The following is a 15,354-nucleotide window of genomic DNA, read 5'->3' as shown; positions in this document are numbered from 1 at the left end:
TTTTTTTCTGATAATGACTTTATTTGTATTATGGTCATATTGCATATATGCACCTTTATAGTAAAGACAAACAGGATAGAATAAAACATTTTTGAAAATATTTCAAACTTATACATAAATAAAACTAACCGAATACAAAGAAATAAACTTTTATATTTCACAAAAATTGAAATAGTATTTTTTGTTATTTTTTTATGTTTATGAACTAAGCACATAATAATAAGGTAGTGTGTCTGTGTGTTTATATTTCGAAATTATCCTGTCAATGAGGCAAAAATTTCACCTGTTCAAATGTATATAGACTGTTTTTTTAATCACATATTATAATATGGTTAGTCCAAATGGGTCGGGTACTGGTTATAAAAAAAATAATTTCCAGAAAACAAAAATATTAGAATATGAATAATGTTCTGAAGCAACACTATCATACTTTTTAACAAACATTTTGAGAATTTGAAAAAGTTTTAAAATTACAATAAATTCACTCAATTTGTTGGCCATTCAAATTTCTCACTAACAATGTTGTAGCTGTAAAATGCACAAGGAATATACGAAGGACTGTACTACTTGTAGTTTCTGATAATATTTTCAAACGCTCAGTCTATAATTATTATAATTTTATATCAACAATTTCATAAAAAGTGTAGTTATTATTGTTACTTTATTTAATATTTCTGTTCGATATTTTCTAATAAATTCATTTACTAAAACTTTGAGTGTTTTATTTAGTTCTCTAATATGAAGGATGCAATTACCTCAGAGCAAAAATCTTACTGACGTTTATGCCAAAATCCAACATTTTTTTATTTACATTCATTTATTTCAATTAATTCATAATGTAGGTACTTCATAACTTCACATTGTATTGAAAATACGAAATTTTAACTTATCCTACTCTATTTATATTGAAATCCGTCTAGTTACAATTTAACTGAAAATCCAAGCATAATGCCATAAGATATTTATTGCCCAACCAACCTCTGACCTTTTAGAACCTTGATGCTAAAAAATTATCATCTAGGTATCTTTAGAATTATAAGCAACAAATAGATTTAGTAAGTTCCGAATATCGACGACAGCATTTCTTCAAGAAAGGACATATTGCACAATTGAAGAATTCTACAATGTCATTAATTGAATTATTAGTACGATATTGTATTATGATACATTTAGTATATTTCATCTCGTTACGTTTAAAATATTAGTATCAAGTATTATTGATTTCTAAGAGTAAAAACCGTTCTAATATTAAACAAAAAAAATATTTTGATATTGTAGGTATTGACATCACACATTTTTCAAAAATATTTTAATTATTTATTTAAAAATTTTAATTCCATGGTCTTCCCTATTATCCCAATAATAAAAGCATTTGGTGATTTATCGATCTTCATTTATTCAATACTCTGTAAACATGATTTCAGAATTTGATTAAATATATAAATCTTAAAACATATTTTTGGTGGCATATGGTTTTGTTCCAACAAGGTCTCCAATTCTTGTTTTCAGTTGGACAATTATACTGATCAACCTGACTAAAATTTTTATAATAATACAAAAATAGAATTCAATTCTAATATTAATAAGTTATTGAAAATCTTTGAAAAACATATTATATACAATGAGGAATTAGATTGACATAAAGTCTTTTGTTGCTATTCTACTAACAACTGAATCTAAAATAGAAGTTACCCTAGACTCATTTTCACTTATTTTATAAGTTTTTTTGATTAAATTAATATCAGTATATTTCTTAAGATCATCCAATGGTATTTCAACGCCTTCGATCTGCTGGTATATATTTCTGTCCTCATCAAGGGTAACTACCAATAAGGAAACGTCTTTTTCATCAATTCCAAAGGTTTGTAAACTTTTTAATATGTTTTTGGTTATAGATAAATTGAATAATATTTCGGTGTAAATAGTCTTTGTTGTCAATTTTTTTGCTAACACTGCTTTATTTACAGCTACAATTATCTGGAATGGATCAAATATTAATTCAGGTTTGATAATGCAACACTTTAATTGACCATTTATAAGGCTTTCTTTTAGCTGTCTGGTGTTAGTAACATGTTTAAATAGTTTTATTGTCAATTTCGAATCTGTTATAGGATCTAATTCCATGTTTACTATTTAAACACTCAACGAGATCCCACGTAAAATTTTATATAGGTTATAATCTCAACCTCTTCTTCTGTGTTGAAGAGATTGGCAAGAATTCGTATGGGAGTATACACAAGTCCGTGTTTTGTTAAACAGAGAAACAAAGTTAAAGAGGAGTAGACACAGGAAAAATTTCAAATAATCATTTTTACTGTTGGTTGTATACAGTCCTCTTAATATAAAGAAATGATCTTTTACTTGAATATATCAACCTAGATATTAATCTTTTTTTTCTTAATTTTGACACAATCAACGTCAAATTAGTTACAAATATGCCAATTCAATATTTGCCATGCTTCCTTAATGCGTTAAATAACATTTTATTGCGTATAAGGAAAATCCAATGTATTTATGTGATTGAAATCAAGTGTTCAAATTATTACGAAATTTTCAACTAAAAACATCCAATAAATATGGGAGAATTAAATGTCAACGGCAATAATCCTGAAAAGGACCAAGACAGCAACATTACTGATAAGGACCTACCCCTTAGTTTTGTAGAAAACAGACATTTGGAACCTATAGTCGGTAGTGATTGTATTACACATATGTGGAGAATGAAAGAAAGGGTTAGTTGCTTGAATGTAATTACTCTACATGTCTCTAATCAATTGTTTGGTTTCAGATGAAAACAGTTAGTGTTGCTTTAGTTTTATGCTTAAATGTTGGTGTTGATCCACCAGATGTGGTGAAAACACAACCTTGTGCGAGATTGGAATGTTGGATAGGTAATTTTGTGTTAATATTTAAACAATATAATTTTGTGTAATTTTGACCTTTAAGAATTATTATATTTATGTTTATTTAAAAAATTCCAAACTTTTTCAAAGCAAATTGATCTGTAAACAGATAAGATAAAATATTCATCATTTGTTTCTTTTATTTATTTGAGCTAAAACCAAATCATTTTAAAGATTTCAAACTGATTATATATGAGTTAAAAGAAGTCCCTTTTTAAGGATTTTTTTATATATTTTCTATTTTATCAAATTAAAGTGATGTCTAGAATCAATACATTTAATATTTCTACTAAGTGTCGATTTGAATTTTGCTTTTTGAATTCAATAAATTTGATGTTTTTTAAAAGAATCAATGAAATATAAAACGTCGCCACTTTAACTAATTAATGTAAATAATTTTTATTATTGTTAAGTATATTTTTATATTTTACTAGACCATAATTTCAGTCCCAGACAATGAATACATAAGTATTCGAAAGCTCGGAAATTTATTAGGGTTAGTACACTTTGGTATTTAATTTTGCCACAATCCCATTATAAAAACTTTCATAAATTAGCTGGGAAAGACTTGAGAACTTATATATCTCTAAATTAGTCTATAAACACTTACAATAAAAAATTTCTGTTTCTATGAAATAAGATATTTTTCACAATATACTTCTATTCCAACACTATTATAATAGTACTATGTCAATTTTAAGATCCAACAACAATGTCAGCATCTAAAGCTCTGGAGAAAATCGGACAAAGTCTTCAAACGCAATATGAAAGATGGCAGCCTAGAGCAAGATATAAACAATCATTGGATCCTACTTCTGAAGAAGTGAAAAAATTATGTACTTCGTTGAGACGAAATGCAAAAGAAGAAAGGGTTCTCTTTCACTATAATGGACATGGTGTTCCTAAACCGACATCCAATGGAGAAATATGGGTGTTTAATAGAGTATGTTTATTCATTTCGAATAAAAATAATATTACAAAAAATATAGTCACTATTTTAAAATCTTAATACCATCAAAATATTGAAGCCAAACCATGAGAGGTACATCATATTTGTCATGTACGTCTGGGCAACATTCTAATTTAGATAAAAATATCTTTTTACATTACTTCAGACAGATTATTGTGTATGGTTTTGTACAGGTAAATACTTTTGGTAAATTCCCATTTTAATATCTTTTATTTTTTCATTTGGTTTTTTTGGCTTCTTGCTCTTTCTATTTCTGAGAACCGTAATATGTTCGTTATCTTTTAGATGTTATCATTAGAATTTGTGTTGACATGTTCCTATATTCAATTTTTTTCTTGGGTATTGATATATGTCTTAAAGACATATTTTATATGTTTATAACATGTAAAACTTTCTCTCAAAACCTATTTTTATATTCTGGAAAATTTTACAACCCATTCAAATATATCTTTAACTGAATTCTTCACGATCCATTTGACTTGAAAATGTATCCTACTTCAATAGGTTTTAGCCACAAATCTAAGTAAAAGGCAGCAGCGTATTTAAATTTATCTTAATTACAATACATCTATCAGAGAAAAGTTTAAAATGTCAATAAATTGTATTAGTACTTTTTCTCATTACTGAAATCATTGTTTATGTATGTGACGTTTTGAGAGTTTCAATAATTACAAAAAATTTCCAGACCTACACTCAATACATTCCATTGTCAATATATGATCTGCAGACGTGGATGGGAGCGCCATCTATTTATGTATATGATTGTTCAAGTGCGGGAATTATTGTTGATTCATTTAAACAATTTGCTATCCAGCATGAATCTGAATATGAGGTAAACCTAAAATTATTTACATTAGTATTTTTAAAATTTTGTTTTGTGTCATTCAAACAAGACAATTACATATTTTATTCAGTTGTCTATTCTACTAGATATATATTTACCTACTCATTTTAGCAAAATACGGGACAACAGAAATCAAATAATAGTGGTATCCAACCTCCTTCATTTAAAAACTGTATTCAACTAGCAGCTTGTAGTGCTGATCAAGTTCTGCCTATGAATCCTGATTTGCCTGCTGATCTTTTCACTGCCTGTTTGACAACACCTATTAAGGTTGCCTTGAGGTGGTATGTTTTACAACCTACCTCTAAATTAATGCCCAAAGTAAATTTGGAACTTATTGACAAGTAAGTATATGACCATGTAGTGTTACCTACTATGATTATATTTAAATGATTTGTATAAAAAAATTGATGTGAATCATATATCCAAGTGAAGTGTTACAGGTTTTGTCTACTTTTACTAATAAGTATTGTTATGACACAGCAAAAAACTCATTTAAGTTGAGGAGATTTCTCTTTTAATAACCATATACTTTTTGTTCAGATAGGTGTTGTTTCTACACTTTTTTATATATAGTCTACCAAAACAAAAAAAAATATAAACAAAAACTTGAAATACATCAGTTTCTCCACAGACCCAATAAACATAAGAGACCAAATATTTCATTGATAAAATGCATCTAAAGGCGACCCAACATTGTGAACAAGTAGTGAGTGTAAAAAGGAGAGGGTTGCCCTTGTCAGCTTAGAGTTGCTTTCCAGCAACTCTGCAAAATGCGTACCTTCCTATGGCCCCAGAGCTGTACTGATTCTCGACTAATTTTATCATAAATAAAACATTGTAGTTATTTTATAAAATATTTCGTTTTTTTTTAATATCTAAAGGAATAATCTTATGTAGAAAATTGTATTGCGTAACCTAGATAATCGCCTGATAGTAGAATCAGAGCTAAAAGAAAAAAATATTATAATTATTAATACAATTAAATTTAGGAATAGGATTGGCATCCTTTCTAATAAATTCATTCATTTGACTTAGTTACCAGATCTTCTGTGAAACACTGATCCGAGCATAACCAGGGGTTTTTGTAAATTTGGCTACACTGTGGGATAGTTGTTTTAGCATAGGAAGTCAATGATGGCTCAATCTAGAAATGTAAACAGTTTGGTCTCTTGTGTTATTAGGTTTGTCAGTGATCTCAAGACTATTTTTTTTGTCGATTTTGATAAATGCTAATTTTTTCACAGCGGTTTTTTTGAAAATAAATCTATTACATAGATATTATGAATAATATCATTTTCAGAATTCCTGGTCAGATCACTGATCGAAGAACTATGCTTGGTGAACTTAATTGGATATTTACAGCAATAACAGACACAATAGCATGGAATACTTTACCAAGAGGTAGGATTTTCGCACGATTTATTATATATAATTAAAACAAATATTTATTGTTTTAGACTTATTCCAAAAGCTTTTTCGCCAAGACTTACTTGTAGCTAGCCTATTTCGCAATTTTCTATTAGCTGAAAGGATAATGCGTTCTTGTGACTGTACACCAGTCAGTAGTCCTCCATTACCTTCAACTTACCAACATCCTATGTGGAATGCTTGGGATCTGGCTTTAGATCTTAGTTTGGGACAGTTGCCAGGAATTATAAACAATGATGAAACTTTTCGTCACTTGCCATTTTTTGAAGAACAGCTGACGGCTTTTCAAGTTTGGTTAGAATTGGGTAAGATTTATTGGATAATAAAATTTAATAATATGCCCGCAGTTTTTACTAATTGTTTTTATAAGAATCTATTCAAAGTAGAAATCATACGGTATCAATTGTAGAAACGTAATATGTATTACTCATATAAATTTATTGTATTACCTTAAAAAATACATTCTCAGAAATTGAAATCAAAACTTGCTGCATATGGTGTTTATGTATCTATTGACCCTTGATCTTGGAACAATGAGGATCTGTTCTGTTCTCATATAAGACTATGCCTCCATGGTAGCTACCAGAGAAGGAAAGTGTACCGGAGACCAAGATAGCGATGTGCTGATTGCTACTTTGAAGGGCGGAGTACTTATGGAAGTGGTTGCTGCATAATCTAGGGTGCAATTTCTATAGGGACCCGAACCGACCCTGTGTTCAATCGTAGGGCGCAACTGTTTTTACGGAAGATGTTTAACTGCTGATAGATATATCGAGAAGATTTTAGCAATTCATGCGGTACCTTACCTCAACTACATTGGAGACGAATTTACCTTCATGGATGACAAGTCCGTACACCGCCAAAATCGAGCAAGATTACATTGCACAAGTCGGTTTTCAGATTATGGAGTAACCAGCATTCAGTTCTGAACTAAATCTGCTAGAATATTTATGGCATAAACTAAAAAGAAGAATTCGAGCTAGACTTTCTACCCCAAAATCGATTTCAGAGTTTATTGTTGCAGTAGAAAAAGAGTGGCTTAACATCCTACGAGAAATAATAGCTAACTTGATTAGATCTTCGCCTAATCTTATGAGAGATTATTAATAAATTAAGTGTTGTTTTAAATTGTCAATAACCCTATTCATGTTGATAATAAAAAAGCTTGATTGGCTGTTAAAACGTAGGAAGTCAAAATAAATGTTAATAAAATTATACTCACATTAAAGCACACTGTCTTTCAAACAGTATTTTTTTTATCTGATGAATATATATTATAGGATCGGAAGAACGGAATCCACCAGAACAATTGCCTATTGTTTTACAAGTATTATTAAGTCAGGTTCATCGAATGAGAGCTCTCGAACTCCTAGGAAAATTTTTAGATTTAGGCCCATGGGCTGTCAATTTAGCACTTTCTGTTGGAATATTTCCATATGTTTTGAAATTACTACAAAGCTGTGCCAAAGAATTAAGACCTCTTCTAGTTTTCATTTGGGCAAAAATATTGGCAGTAGATAATGTAAGTATTCAGAAGAAATAATTTTTTTTATTTGGCTATTCATTTTTATATTTGAATCGATATTAAAATATTATGAATAAATATTTTAGATTACTAATATGATTATTACAAACCTCAAATTTTTAATAATGAACCGATTGCTTGTTTTTCAAAGATTATCTTACTTTATAATCAAATATATGATTGTTTTCAAATTATTGTTAAAAATTATATTTAATATAGTTTGTAACTCCACATGCGAGCAATTCAGTTAATGAAAATGATAAAGTGAGTGAAAATTGGTTCTTCTTATCCAATACAAGTAATTAATTAACTGTAAAGCTGAACCAAAATTGACAAATCAATTTAAAACAGTAGCATTTGATAATAATTAATATTTTCCATGAAATCTTACAGTGCGTCTAATCATTTGGCCAGAGACTATACATGAAAATCATAAAGAAAGGAGTGATAGCTGAAAATCATAATTTCTTTTTATATATATATATATATATATATATATATATATATATATATGATAAAATGCTGCTGAAAACCATTGTAATCAAATTTTGCATTTGGGTGGACCAAATATTATAGTTATGTACCAGCAAATCTTTAATAATACTTTTGCATACAATTTTTACAATAAAATCTAGCCAAAAAATACTTTTTTACACATTAGTTTCTCGAAGGTGGGTGATTTATCATTCATAAATAATTAACTTGGTTTTTATTTGGTAACGTTATTTTATTTTACAGACTTGTCAATCGGATCTTGTGAGAGATAATGGTCACAAGTACTTTTTATCGGTACTTCAGGATACAACAATATCGGTAATTTTTTTATATTAATACTCTTGCATTTTCAATATATGTTCAAGAAATATTACAAGCAAGTCAAATTTTCTATTATGTATATTCTTAATGTATATTTCTCCACTTTTTTGGGAAATATTTATCATGCATATTTTTTTCTAGGCTGAATATCGAACTCAGGCTACATTTGTGTTAGCTTGTATTGTGAATAATTATCATGATGGTCAAGAGGCAGCATTACAAGGTTCATTAGTAAGTGTTTGTTTGGAGCAGTTAAATGATACATCACCTCAATTAAGACAGTGGGTAGCTATTTGTTTAGGAAGATTGTGGGATCATTATGAAAAAGCAAGATGGACTGGTGTCAGGGATATCGCCCACGAAAAGCTGTATAATCTTTTAAAAGATCCTGTACCAGAGGCAAGTAATTTTGAGCATCAAGAAACGTACACAAATACACACAGTAAACTGATAATTTTTTATTGACCATTTTTTATAAAAAAAATGTTTTGAAATGAGTAGTTCCATTCTCTAGTTTTTAGTTGATAAATTAACAGGACTTTTTCTATATTGATAATTTGTCACATAAACTATTAAATATACATTAAGGAATAAATATAAATAAATAATTATTATGTTTTTGTAGGTCCGAGCAGCAGCTGTTTATGCTTTAGGTACATTCATAAATTCGGTCATGGAACGTTCTGAACATGCTAACAATGTTGACAATGCTGTTGTAATGACTCTAGTTAATACTGTCAGCAGCGACATGAGCTGTCTTGTTCGAAAAGAGCTAATAAATGCTTTGCAATGGATGGTTTTGTCATTTGAAGCAGTATTTGTTAATATAGCTATGAAAGAACAATACAATGTATCTCCTGGTCAAGACTGTATATTATCTTCCGGAGGAATGAGACGAATGGGGAGTAGGTAATATCTTCTAATCAATTTATGGAATAAATTTGTCCTTATTCTAGTTCCCTTTAATTCAATTCTGCTATATTCAAACATACATTTGAAGGATTCACGTAAATTCAAAATAGTCAATACCTTCTATTTTAATGAAATACTCTAAATTTATATATTTCCCCGAACTGCCATTCCGTTTCACTTTTTTCAACCATATTTTAGACCTAAAGCTGAGTTCTTCCTTACATAATTTTTAATTTAGAGTATGGTTGTGAGGTCTGCAATTCTGGTAGTACCTTTTAATCTGTTTTAACTATGTATTTTTAATTGTAGAGATAAATTGAAAATAGCAGATTATGACTCTTTAGAGCGAATGAAACGGGTATCATCCAGTTCTGCAATAAATAATTTGTCTAACCAGGGTATGACACAGAATTACACGGGAAGCCTTAGTACTCTATCTAGTTTTAGTTATGGTTCAGTATATATGAAATTATGGTCGGCGTTAATTTCGTTAGAAACAGATCCACATCCTGAAGTAGCACAAATGTGTTGTACTGTTACTGGGCATGTTAGGAACATTATTAAGGTAAGATATATCTATAATTAATATTTCTGAAAAAATATTTACAATTAGGTCCTCTTCATCACTAAGTTATCAAATCAGCTTTTTTAAAGAACTGGATTTTTAAATAAGTTAAGCAATGTTTGGTGCTTTGTGGCTTTATACTAGCGTCATCTCCTAAAATAAGATATGATAGTAACTATACTCCGGGTGTTAAGAAAAGAACTATAGTTTTATGAGATTGAAATCGTCTATTTTCTAGATTTAATTACTAAGATGTTTTGTTAACTCATTTGGCACCCAACTAGGGTGTAAACGAAGGATGTACAATAAGTTGTAAATTTCTGATAACAGTGGTGAGTGAAAACAAACAAAATGTCACAAAAATATTTCTATAAAACACGTTAATCATTAAATTACAACTAAAATCAAGAAAACAATAAATAAAAAAAATGAAGCAATTTATAAATATGCTTTGACCTTAATACTAATCTGTATTTCCAATTATTTCCTAATAGTTTAATTCTGTGAATTAATATTTTTTCAAAACTCACATAATCGCAGTAAACATTCTAACGTTTTTTATTTAATTTCAGGAACAGTGGGAATCTATAGATCGTGTGAATAATTTGAATAGTTCAAGTTTAAGTTTACCTCCCAGTCCAAATAAAGGAAACTATTTTTCTGCCGAAAGCCCACCCACATTACATCCTCCAGGGGATTTTCAAAGGTTAACAAGGTACACTTTTTTTATTTATCCAAATTTAATGACAAATTGTCATCTTAATTTGGTTTTAGATCAACTACAATTAATAGAACTCGGAGGATTCACAGAAATGTCATTAATGAAGAAAGTGAAGATAAAATCCAATTTTGTCGAAAACCTCTAGTTAATACAAAGTTTGTTGAATGGTCATCTAGAAGATTTGCGCAATCTAACAGTAGAGAAAAATTATTTAAGGACAAAGAATCTACCCTATTTTATGAAAGGGACTGGAGACATTCAAGGTAAATTGTAAGAAATAGCGCAAAAATGTTATTTTCAGGCTTTATCTAAATCTTGTAAGCACATGCATATATACTTCCAGAAATGATACAATAAGGGTAGAAGCCACAGAAGAGCATCGTAGAGCATTAGCATCTAGGATTGAATCACAAGTGTTTCATATTAGAACTGCAGTACCTCCTAGTTTATTACAACTTCATCCATTTGATCAACAAATTGCCATAGCTGGAAATGATAGTTTTGCGTAAGTATCAAGTATATTAAGTCTGTTTTAGGCAAAATAGCGAAATTTATAAAATGTGAAACGGTGGAGGTTTTTCATCACGTGATTAATACGTCAGCACAATATTCCTATAAATCAAATCAAAATTTCAGACAACTTAGTAGAAATAATTGTTAAGACTAATATTCCAAAGGTCTGCCTTTTATGATTGGTAGTTGAAAATATATTATTGATATACTGGGTGAATAAGTTACAAAATCCAAAATTAATATTAGCCATTAGTCATACAATTTTTGTGAAATTTTAAAAAATAAATAGTTAAACTAGAATTATTAATAGTCATAATAGTCAAAGAATTGGAGGATATGAACGAAATCGTCGTGCTCTCAACGAATTCTTGAGAATGCAGCTAGAGTTACAAAAAGTTAAGTTAAAGTAAACTTTAGCCTCCGGCAATGAGCAGTCGACTTCCAGAAGGAAAATGATGAAGATGAGGCTGACTTTCATGCCTTGTGTAAATGCAGCTGGAACCCATAAACTTCAATTGGTTGTGGTCGGAAAATTAAAAATACCCACAGGCATTTAAATCCATATATGAGAGAGAGAGAGTGGGGGCCAGGCTGGGGGATACATTGTTTTCTTGTTGTTTTTAATTCATATAGATCGAACAAAATGTGTTGAATATAATTGTATAATTTTGGAATCGTAATATACTAATGCCGAATTACCCATTTTCAATAGATCCATTCTATACAAATTTCAATTTTCATCAAACCACTTTTCAATGACTTCCACCACAAAGAATGTAAAATACTGAGGAAAATTTTGCTTTTTAGCATTTTTGATTGGGGAACGGGTGCAAAAACCACTTCCGGTCAAAACAAACCAACAAAAATTGTTATTAGTAAAATAACTTCGTTGCAATGGATCAACAGTCATGACATTGGAATGCTGATGGTAGCTTCTGATGATGGTGGTATAAAGTTATGGAGACCAAATACAGGATCTAGTCGTGAACCTACGATGATAACTGCTTGGCAGGCTTTCAGTGATCTTAAGCCAAAATATTCAGGTAATACAAATATGGAGTGCTTCTTCCATTAATTCTATCATAAAACATTTCTCTATGTTATAAAGATTATTGATTATTACTTCTACCTGTAGTAGACATGTCGTTTAACAATATTGAATATGTTTCACAATAATTCATCATTAATATCTATCGATTATAATAGCCGAACTCTCTTAAAAATTGGTAGTTTGGCTTCATTACTCAAGGTCTTTTCAACTGTTTTTTATATCCATGTATAGGGATAGAAATGACATGGGAACAATGGACACAAACATTAATTACAGCTGGGGACTCTAGAGTTTTAAGATTTTGGGATGCTGAGAAAGAATTGAAAGTATTTGATCTCCCAACTGGTAAGTAGAATAATTTACCAATAATTTATTTTCAATTTGTTTCTATCTACACACACAATTTTCGTCTTCCGCTGGGATGAAAACGATCAACTTATTTTATATATATATATATATATATATATATATATATATATATATATATATATATATATAAAATAATATATAAATATAAAATAATATATATATATATATATATATATATATATATAGTTGATCATGTACTTCATTTTGAGGTATACCATCTTCATTCTCTTCCTTCTAATATCTAGTTTGGGATAAGAATCAGTAACACGAATAACCTAACCTCTCTTTTTTCTTCATAACAGCTCTTTTTTCTGGGTGGTGGGGTTGGATGTATTTTCACTTTGATAATTTTCATCTATCATCATATATGATTAAATATTTTAGGAACAGATAGTTCGGTTACTTGTCTTGACTCGAGCTTCTCAAGTATATGTCACGAAACACAGAAAAAATACACCAGTGACTTCGAACTGAACGACGATGGTTTATTAGTGAAAAATACCGTGTCATATCACGGTCCAAAACTTGGTTTATGTGTAATCGGTTGTGTAGATGGTTCGGTTAGACTGTTTGACCGTCGATGTAGCCCAAACGACGCCAAAGTTAAAGTTTGGATTGAACATCCTGGTACTGTATTAACAGTGCAGCTAAGAGATAATATTATTATTAGTGGAAGGTTAGTACAGATGGTTTAATTAATATATATTAGGAGTTTGTACATCTTGATAACGATATTTGTTGTTTTTGATTTGGGAGGTCCAAACATATTTGGACTGATATATTCACCATAACTAAATGTATGCCTTTTTATATTTTTGACTTTTATGAAAGTATCATTCTTCTTGTTGATTTTTTGTTCAAATATTTTCAGTTCATCTGGAGATGTTAAAATATATGATATTAGAAAAAATGATTCAATACACACTACCCAAGCTGTTCCAAATTACGGTATGTCTTGTATGGCAATTCACCGATCTGCCAATACTTATGCTTGGTAAGTACACATTTTCTTCATAATAAATGACTATTTTAAACTGAATGAAAATAGAATTTTTCTCACTTTAGACAAAAAATGCTTAAGCATTGCTTATTAAAATCATTTAACAAAATTGTAGATAGATCATCTGAACTTCTGATTATGTTTACAAAACCTCCGTACAAAAATGTCACCGTATATTTCTGTCCAGTTGTGTATATAGAGGGTATCCAATGTATTGGGCAGACATAAATTCTACTATATAATAAGGCATTTCGATTTGAAATTTCTTTTTTTTTTCTCCATAATCTTATGAATTTTCTAAATTCGGGTATATCCATAAGATTTTTTCATACCTTCTTGGAGGCAATTTCAATTTTCACCCATAATACCTTCATTCAAATGTTCCATCGAAAATATGAAAATTTGTATTTGTTGATGGAGTCCATGTCTATCAATGGGATCATCATCAGTATAGACCATTTTATTGGTATTATATTTACTTTGTTTTTGTAGTAAATTAAGTGAATAATGGCTGTCAATAATTGATACAAATTCAAATATTTTTTATTTTATTTTACAGTGGATCAATGAATCAATTTATAAGCATGTATACACTGAACGGAACTCTTCTTAATACAATAAGAGGCTATGACGGATTCATGGGTCACAAAATAGGTCCAGTAACATGTCTCAACTACCATCCCCATAAAATGGCATTAGCTTCGGGTACAGCAGATTGTGCTGTCAACGTTTACTGTTTGGATAGTAAAAGGTGACGTGATTCCCAGCCCTAGGCCTTGTTATGGGGCCTATTGGGCTATTATTAATTAGGATGAATTTTGTCGTTTTTATTTAAAAAATTTTATTGCCATAGAAGCTCTTGGTAACATTGATTGATTATAGTGATATTATAAATTATGATATCCAAATCGCTTTTTAAGAAAAGTTTGATGTTTTAAAACTAGTCAGTTGAATTAACTTTTTAGTTATATATATATAAAAATAAACTGTGATTTTAATATATATAGATACAAATGAAATTATTTTCAATTGAAATTTATTTTTATGTTCATGGAATATAAAATAGAAAATATTTTTTGAAAACGATTAAGAAGCATGATTTCTAGATACCACTATCCCAAAGATTTTATATATTTATATATATAGATGTAATTATTCCATATGGTTGTTAAATTTAGTGGAAAAAATAGATTTTATATATTTATATATATAGATGTAATTATTCCATATGGTTGTTAAATTTAGTGGAAAAAATAGCATTTCTAAGTTATATTAACCTGCGTAAGAGAAATCAAATCAAAAGTAAAACTAACAATCCAAATTTGATTTTTCTTCCACACAGTTTCGTTTCAAATTCAGCTTGTAGCTTTTCCAAAATATTTTTCAACAGTATCCACCGTAAATAAAATATTCTTCATATGTATAATAGTTGTTTGATCATCGAAAGAAATAACTACAAATTTTTATTTTTTTTTAAGGTAAACATTTATATTCCTTTCTGAATTTCTAGTTCTCAATTCTTGTAAATTTCCAAAAAATACTCCAAGAATAATTCATCAATTTGTTTATAGGTACTGAGTTATCTGTCATATCAAACTCCTATACTTTTGAATGACCATTTGGTTTTCACTTGAACATTTTGATAGTAGCACTACTGTTCTGTAGGTTGGGATGAGCCTGGTCATTAGGAGCTACGATTTCTTGACTTAGAATGTTATTATCTTCTCGTGGGCG

The 15,354-nt window shown here is 29.3% G+C and overlaps 2 protein-coding genes across 3 annotated transcripts; one reads left to right on the top strand and one right to left on the bottom strand.

The window, feature by feature from the left end:
- Positions 1 to 1,371: 1,371 nt before the first annotated feature.
- LOC130440484 (EKC/KEOPS complex subunit Tprkb-like) lies at positions 1,372 to 2,124 on the bottom strand. The gene has a single exon (XM_056773666.1). The coding sequence runs from the start codon at positions 2,122 to 2,124 to the stop codon at positions 1,630 to 1,632; it is 495 nt and encodes a 164-aa protein (XP_056629644.1). The 3' UTR covers positions 1,372 to 1,629.
- Positions 2,125 to 2,417: 293 nt separating this feature from the next.
- Positions 2,418 to 14,712, top strand: LOC130440483 (regulatory-associated protein of mTOR). 2 transcript variants are annotated; one of them, XM_056773665.1, is made up of 21 exons: positions 2,423 to 2,732; positions 2,789 to 2,891; positions 3,605 to 3,846; positions 4,559 to 4,705; positions 4,829 to 5,061; positions 6,021 to 6,121; positions 6,178 to 6,453; positions 7,429 to 7,670; positions 8,412 to 8,486; positions 8,631 to 8,888; positions 9,115 to 9,398; positions 9,711 to 9,799; positions 9,860 to 9,966; positions 10,539 to 10,681; positions 10,741 to 10,950; positions 11,031 to 11,192; positions 12,008 to 12,243; positions 12,483 to 12,596; positions 13,005 to 13,296; positions 13,492 to 13,614; positions 14,180 to 14,712. In XM_056773665.1, exons 1-21 carry the CDS (start codon positions 2,577 to 2,579, stop codon positions 14,373 to 14,375), a joined length of 3,789 nt encoding a protein of 1,262 aa, XP_056629643.1. In that variant the 5' UTR covers positions 2,423 to 2,576; the 3' UTR covers positions 14,376 to 14,712. The 2 variants fall into 2 exon arrangements, with proteins under 2 accessions (XP_056629642.1, XP_056629643.1); XM_056773664.1 differs by having other exon boundaries at positions 2,418 to 2,732; positions 9,711 to 9,966.
- The last annotated feature ends 642 nt before the right edge of the window (positions 14,713 to 15,354 follow it).

Source organism: Diorhabda sublineata, chromosome 2, assembly GCF_026230105.1.
Source record: "Diorhabda sublineata isolate icDioSubl1.1 chromosome 2, icDioSubl1.1, whole genome shotgun sequence".
Lineage (NCBI taxonomy): Eukaryota > Metazoa > Arthropoda > Insecta > Coleoptera > Chrysomelidae > Diorhabda > Diorhabda sublineata.
This window is presented reverse-complemented; position numbering and strand designations above follow the sequence as displayed.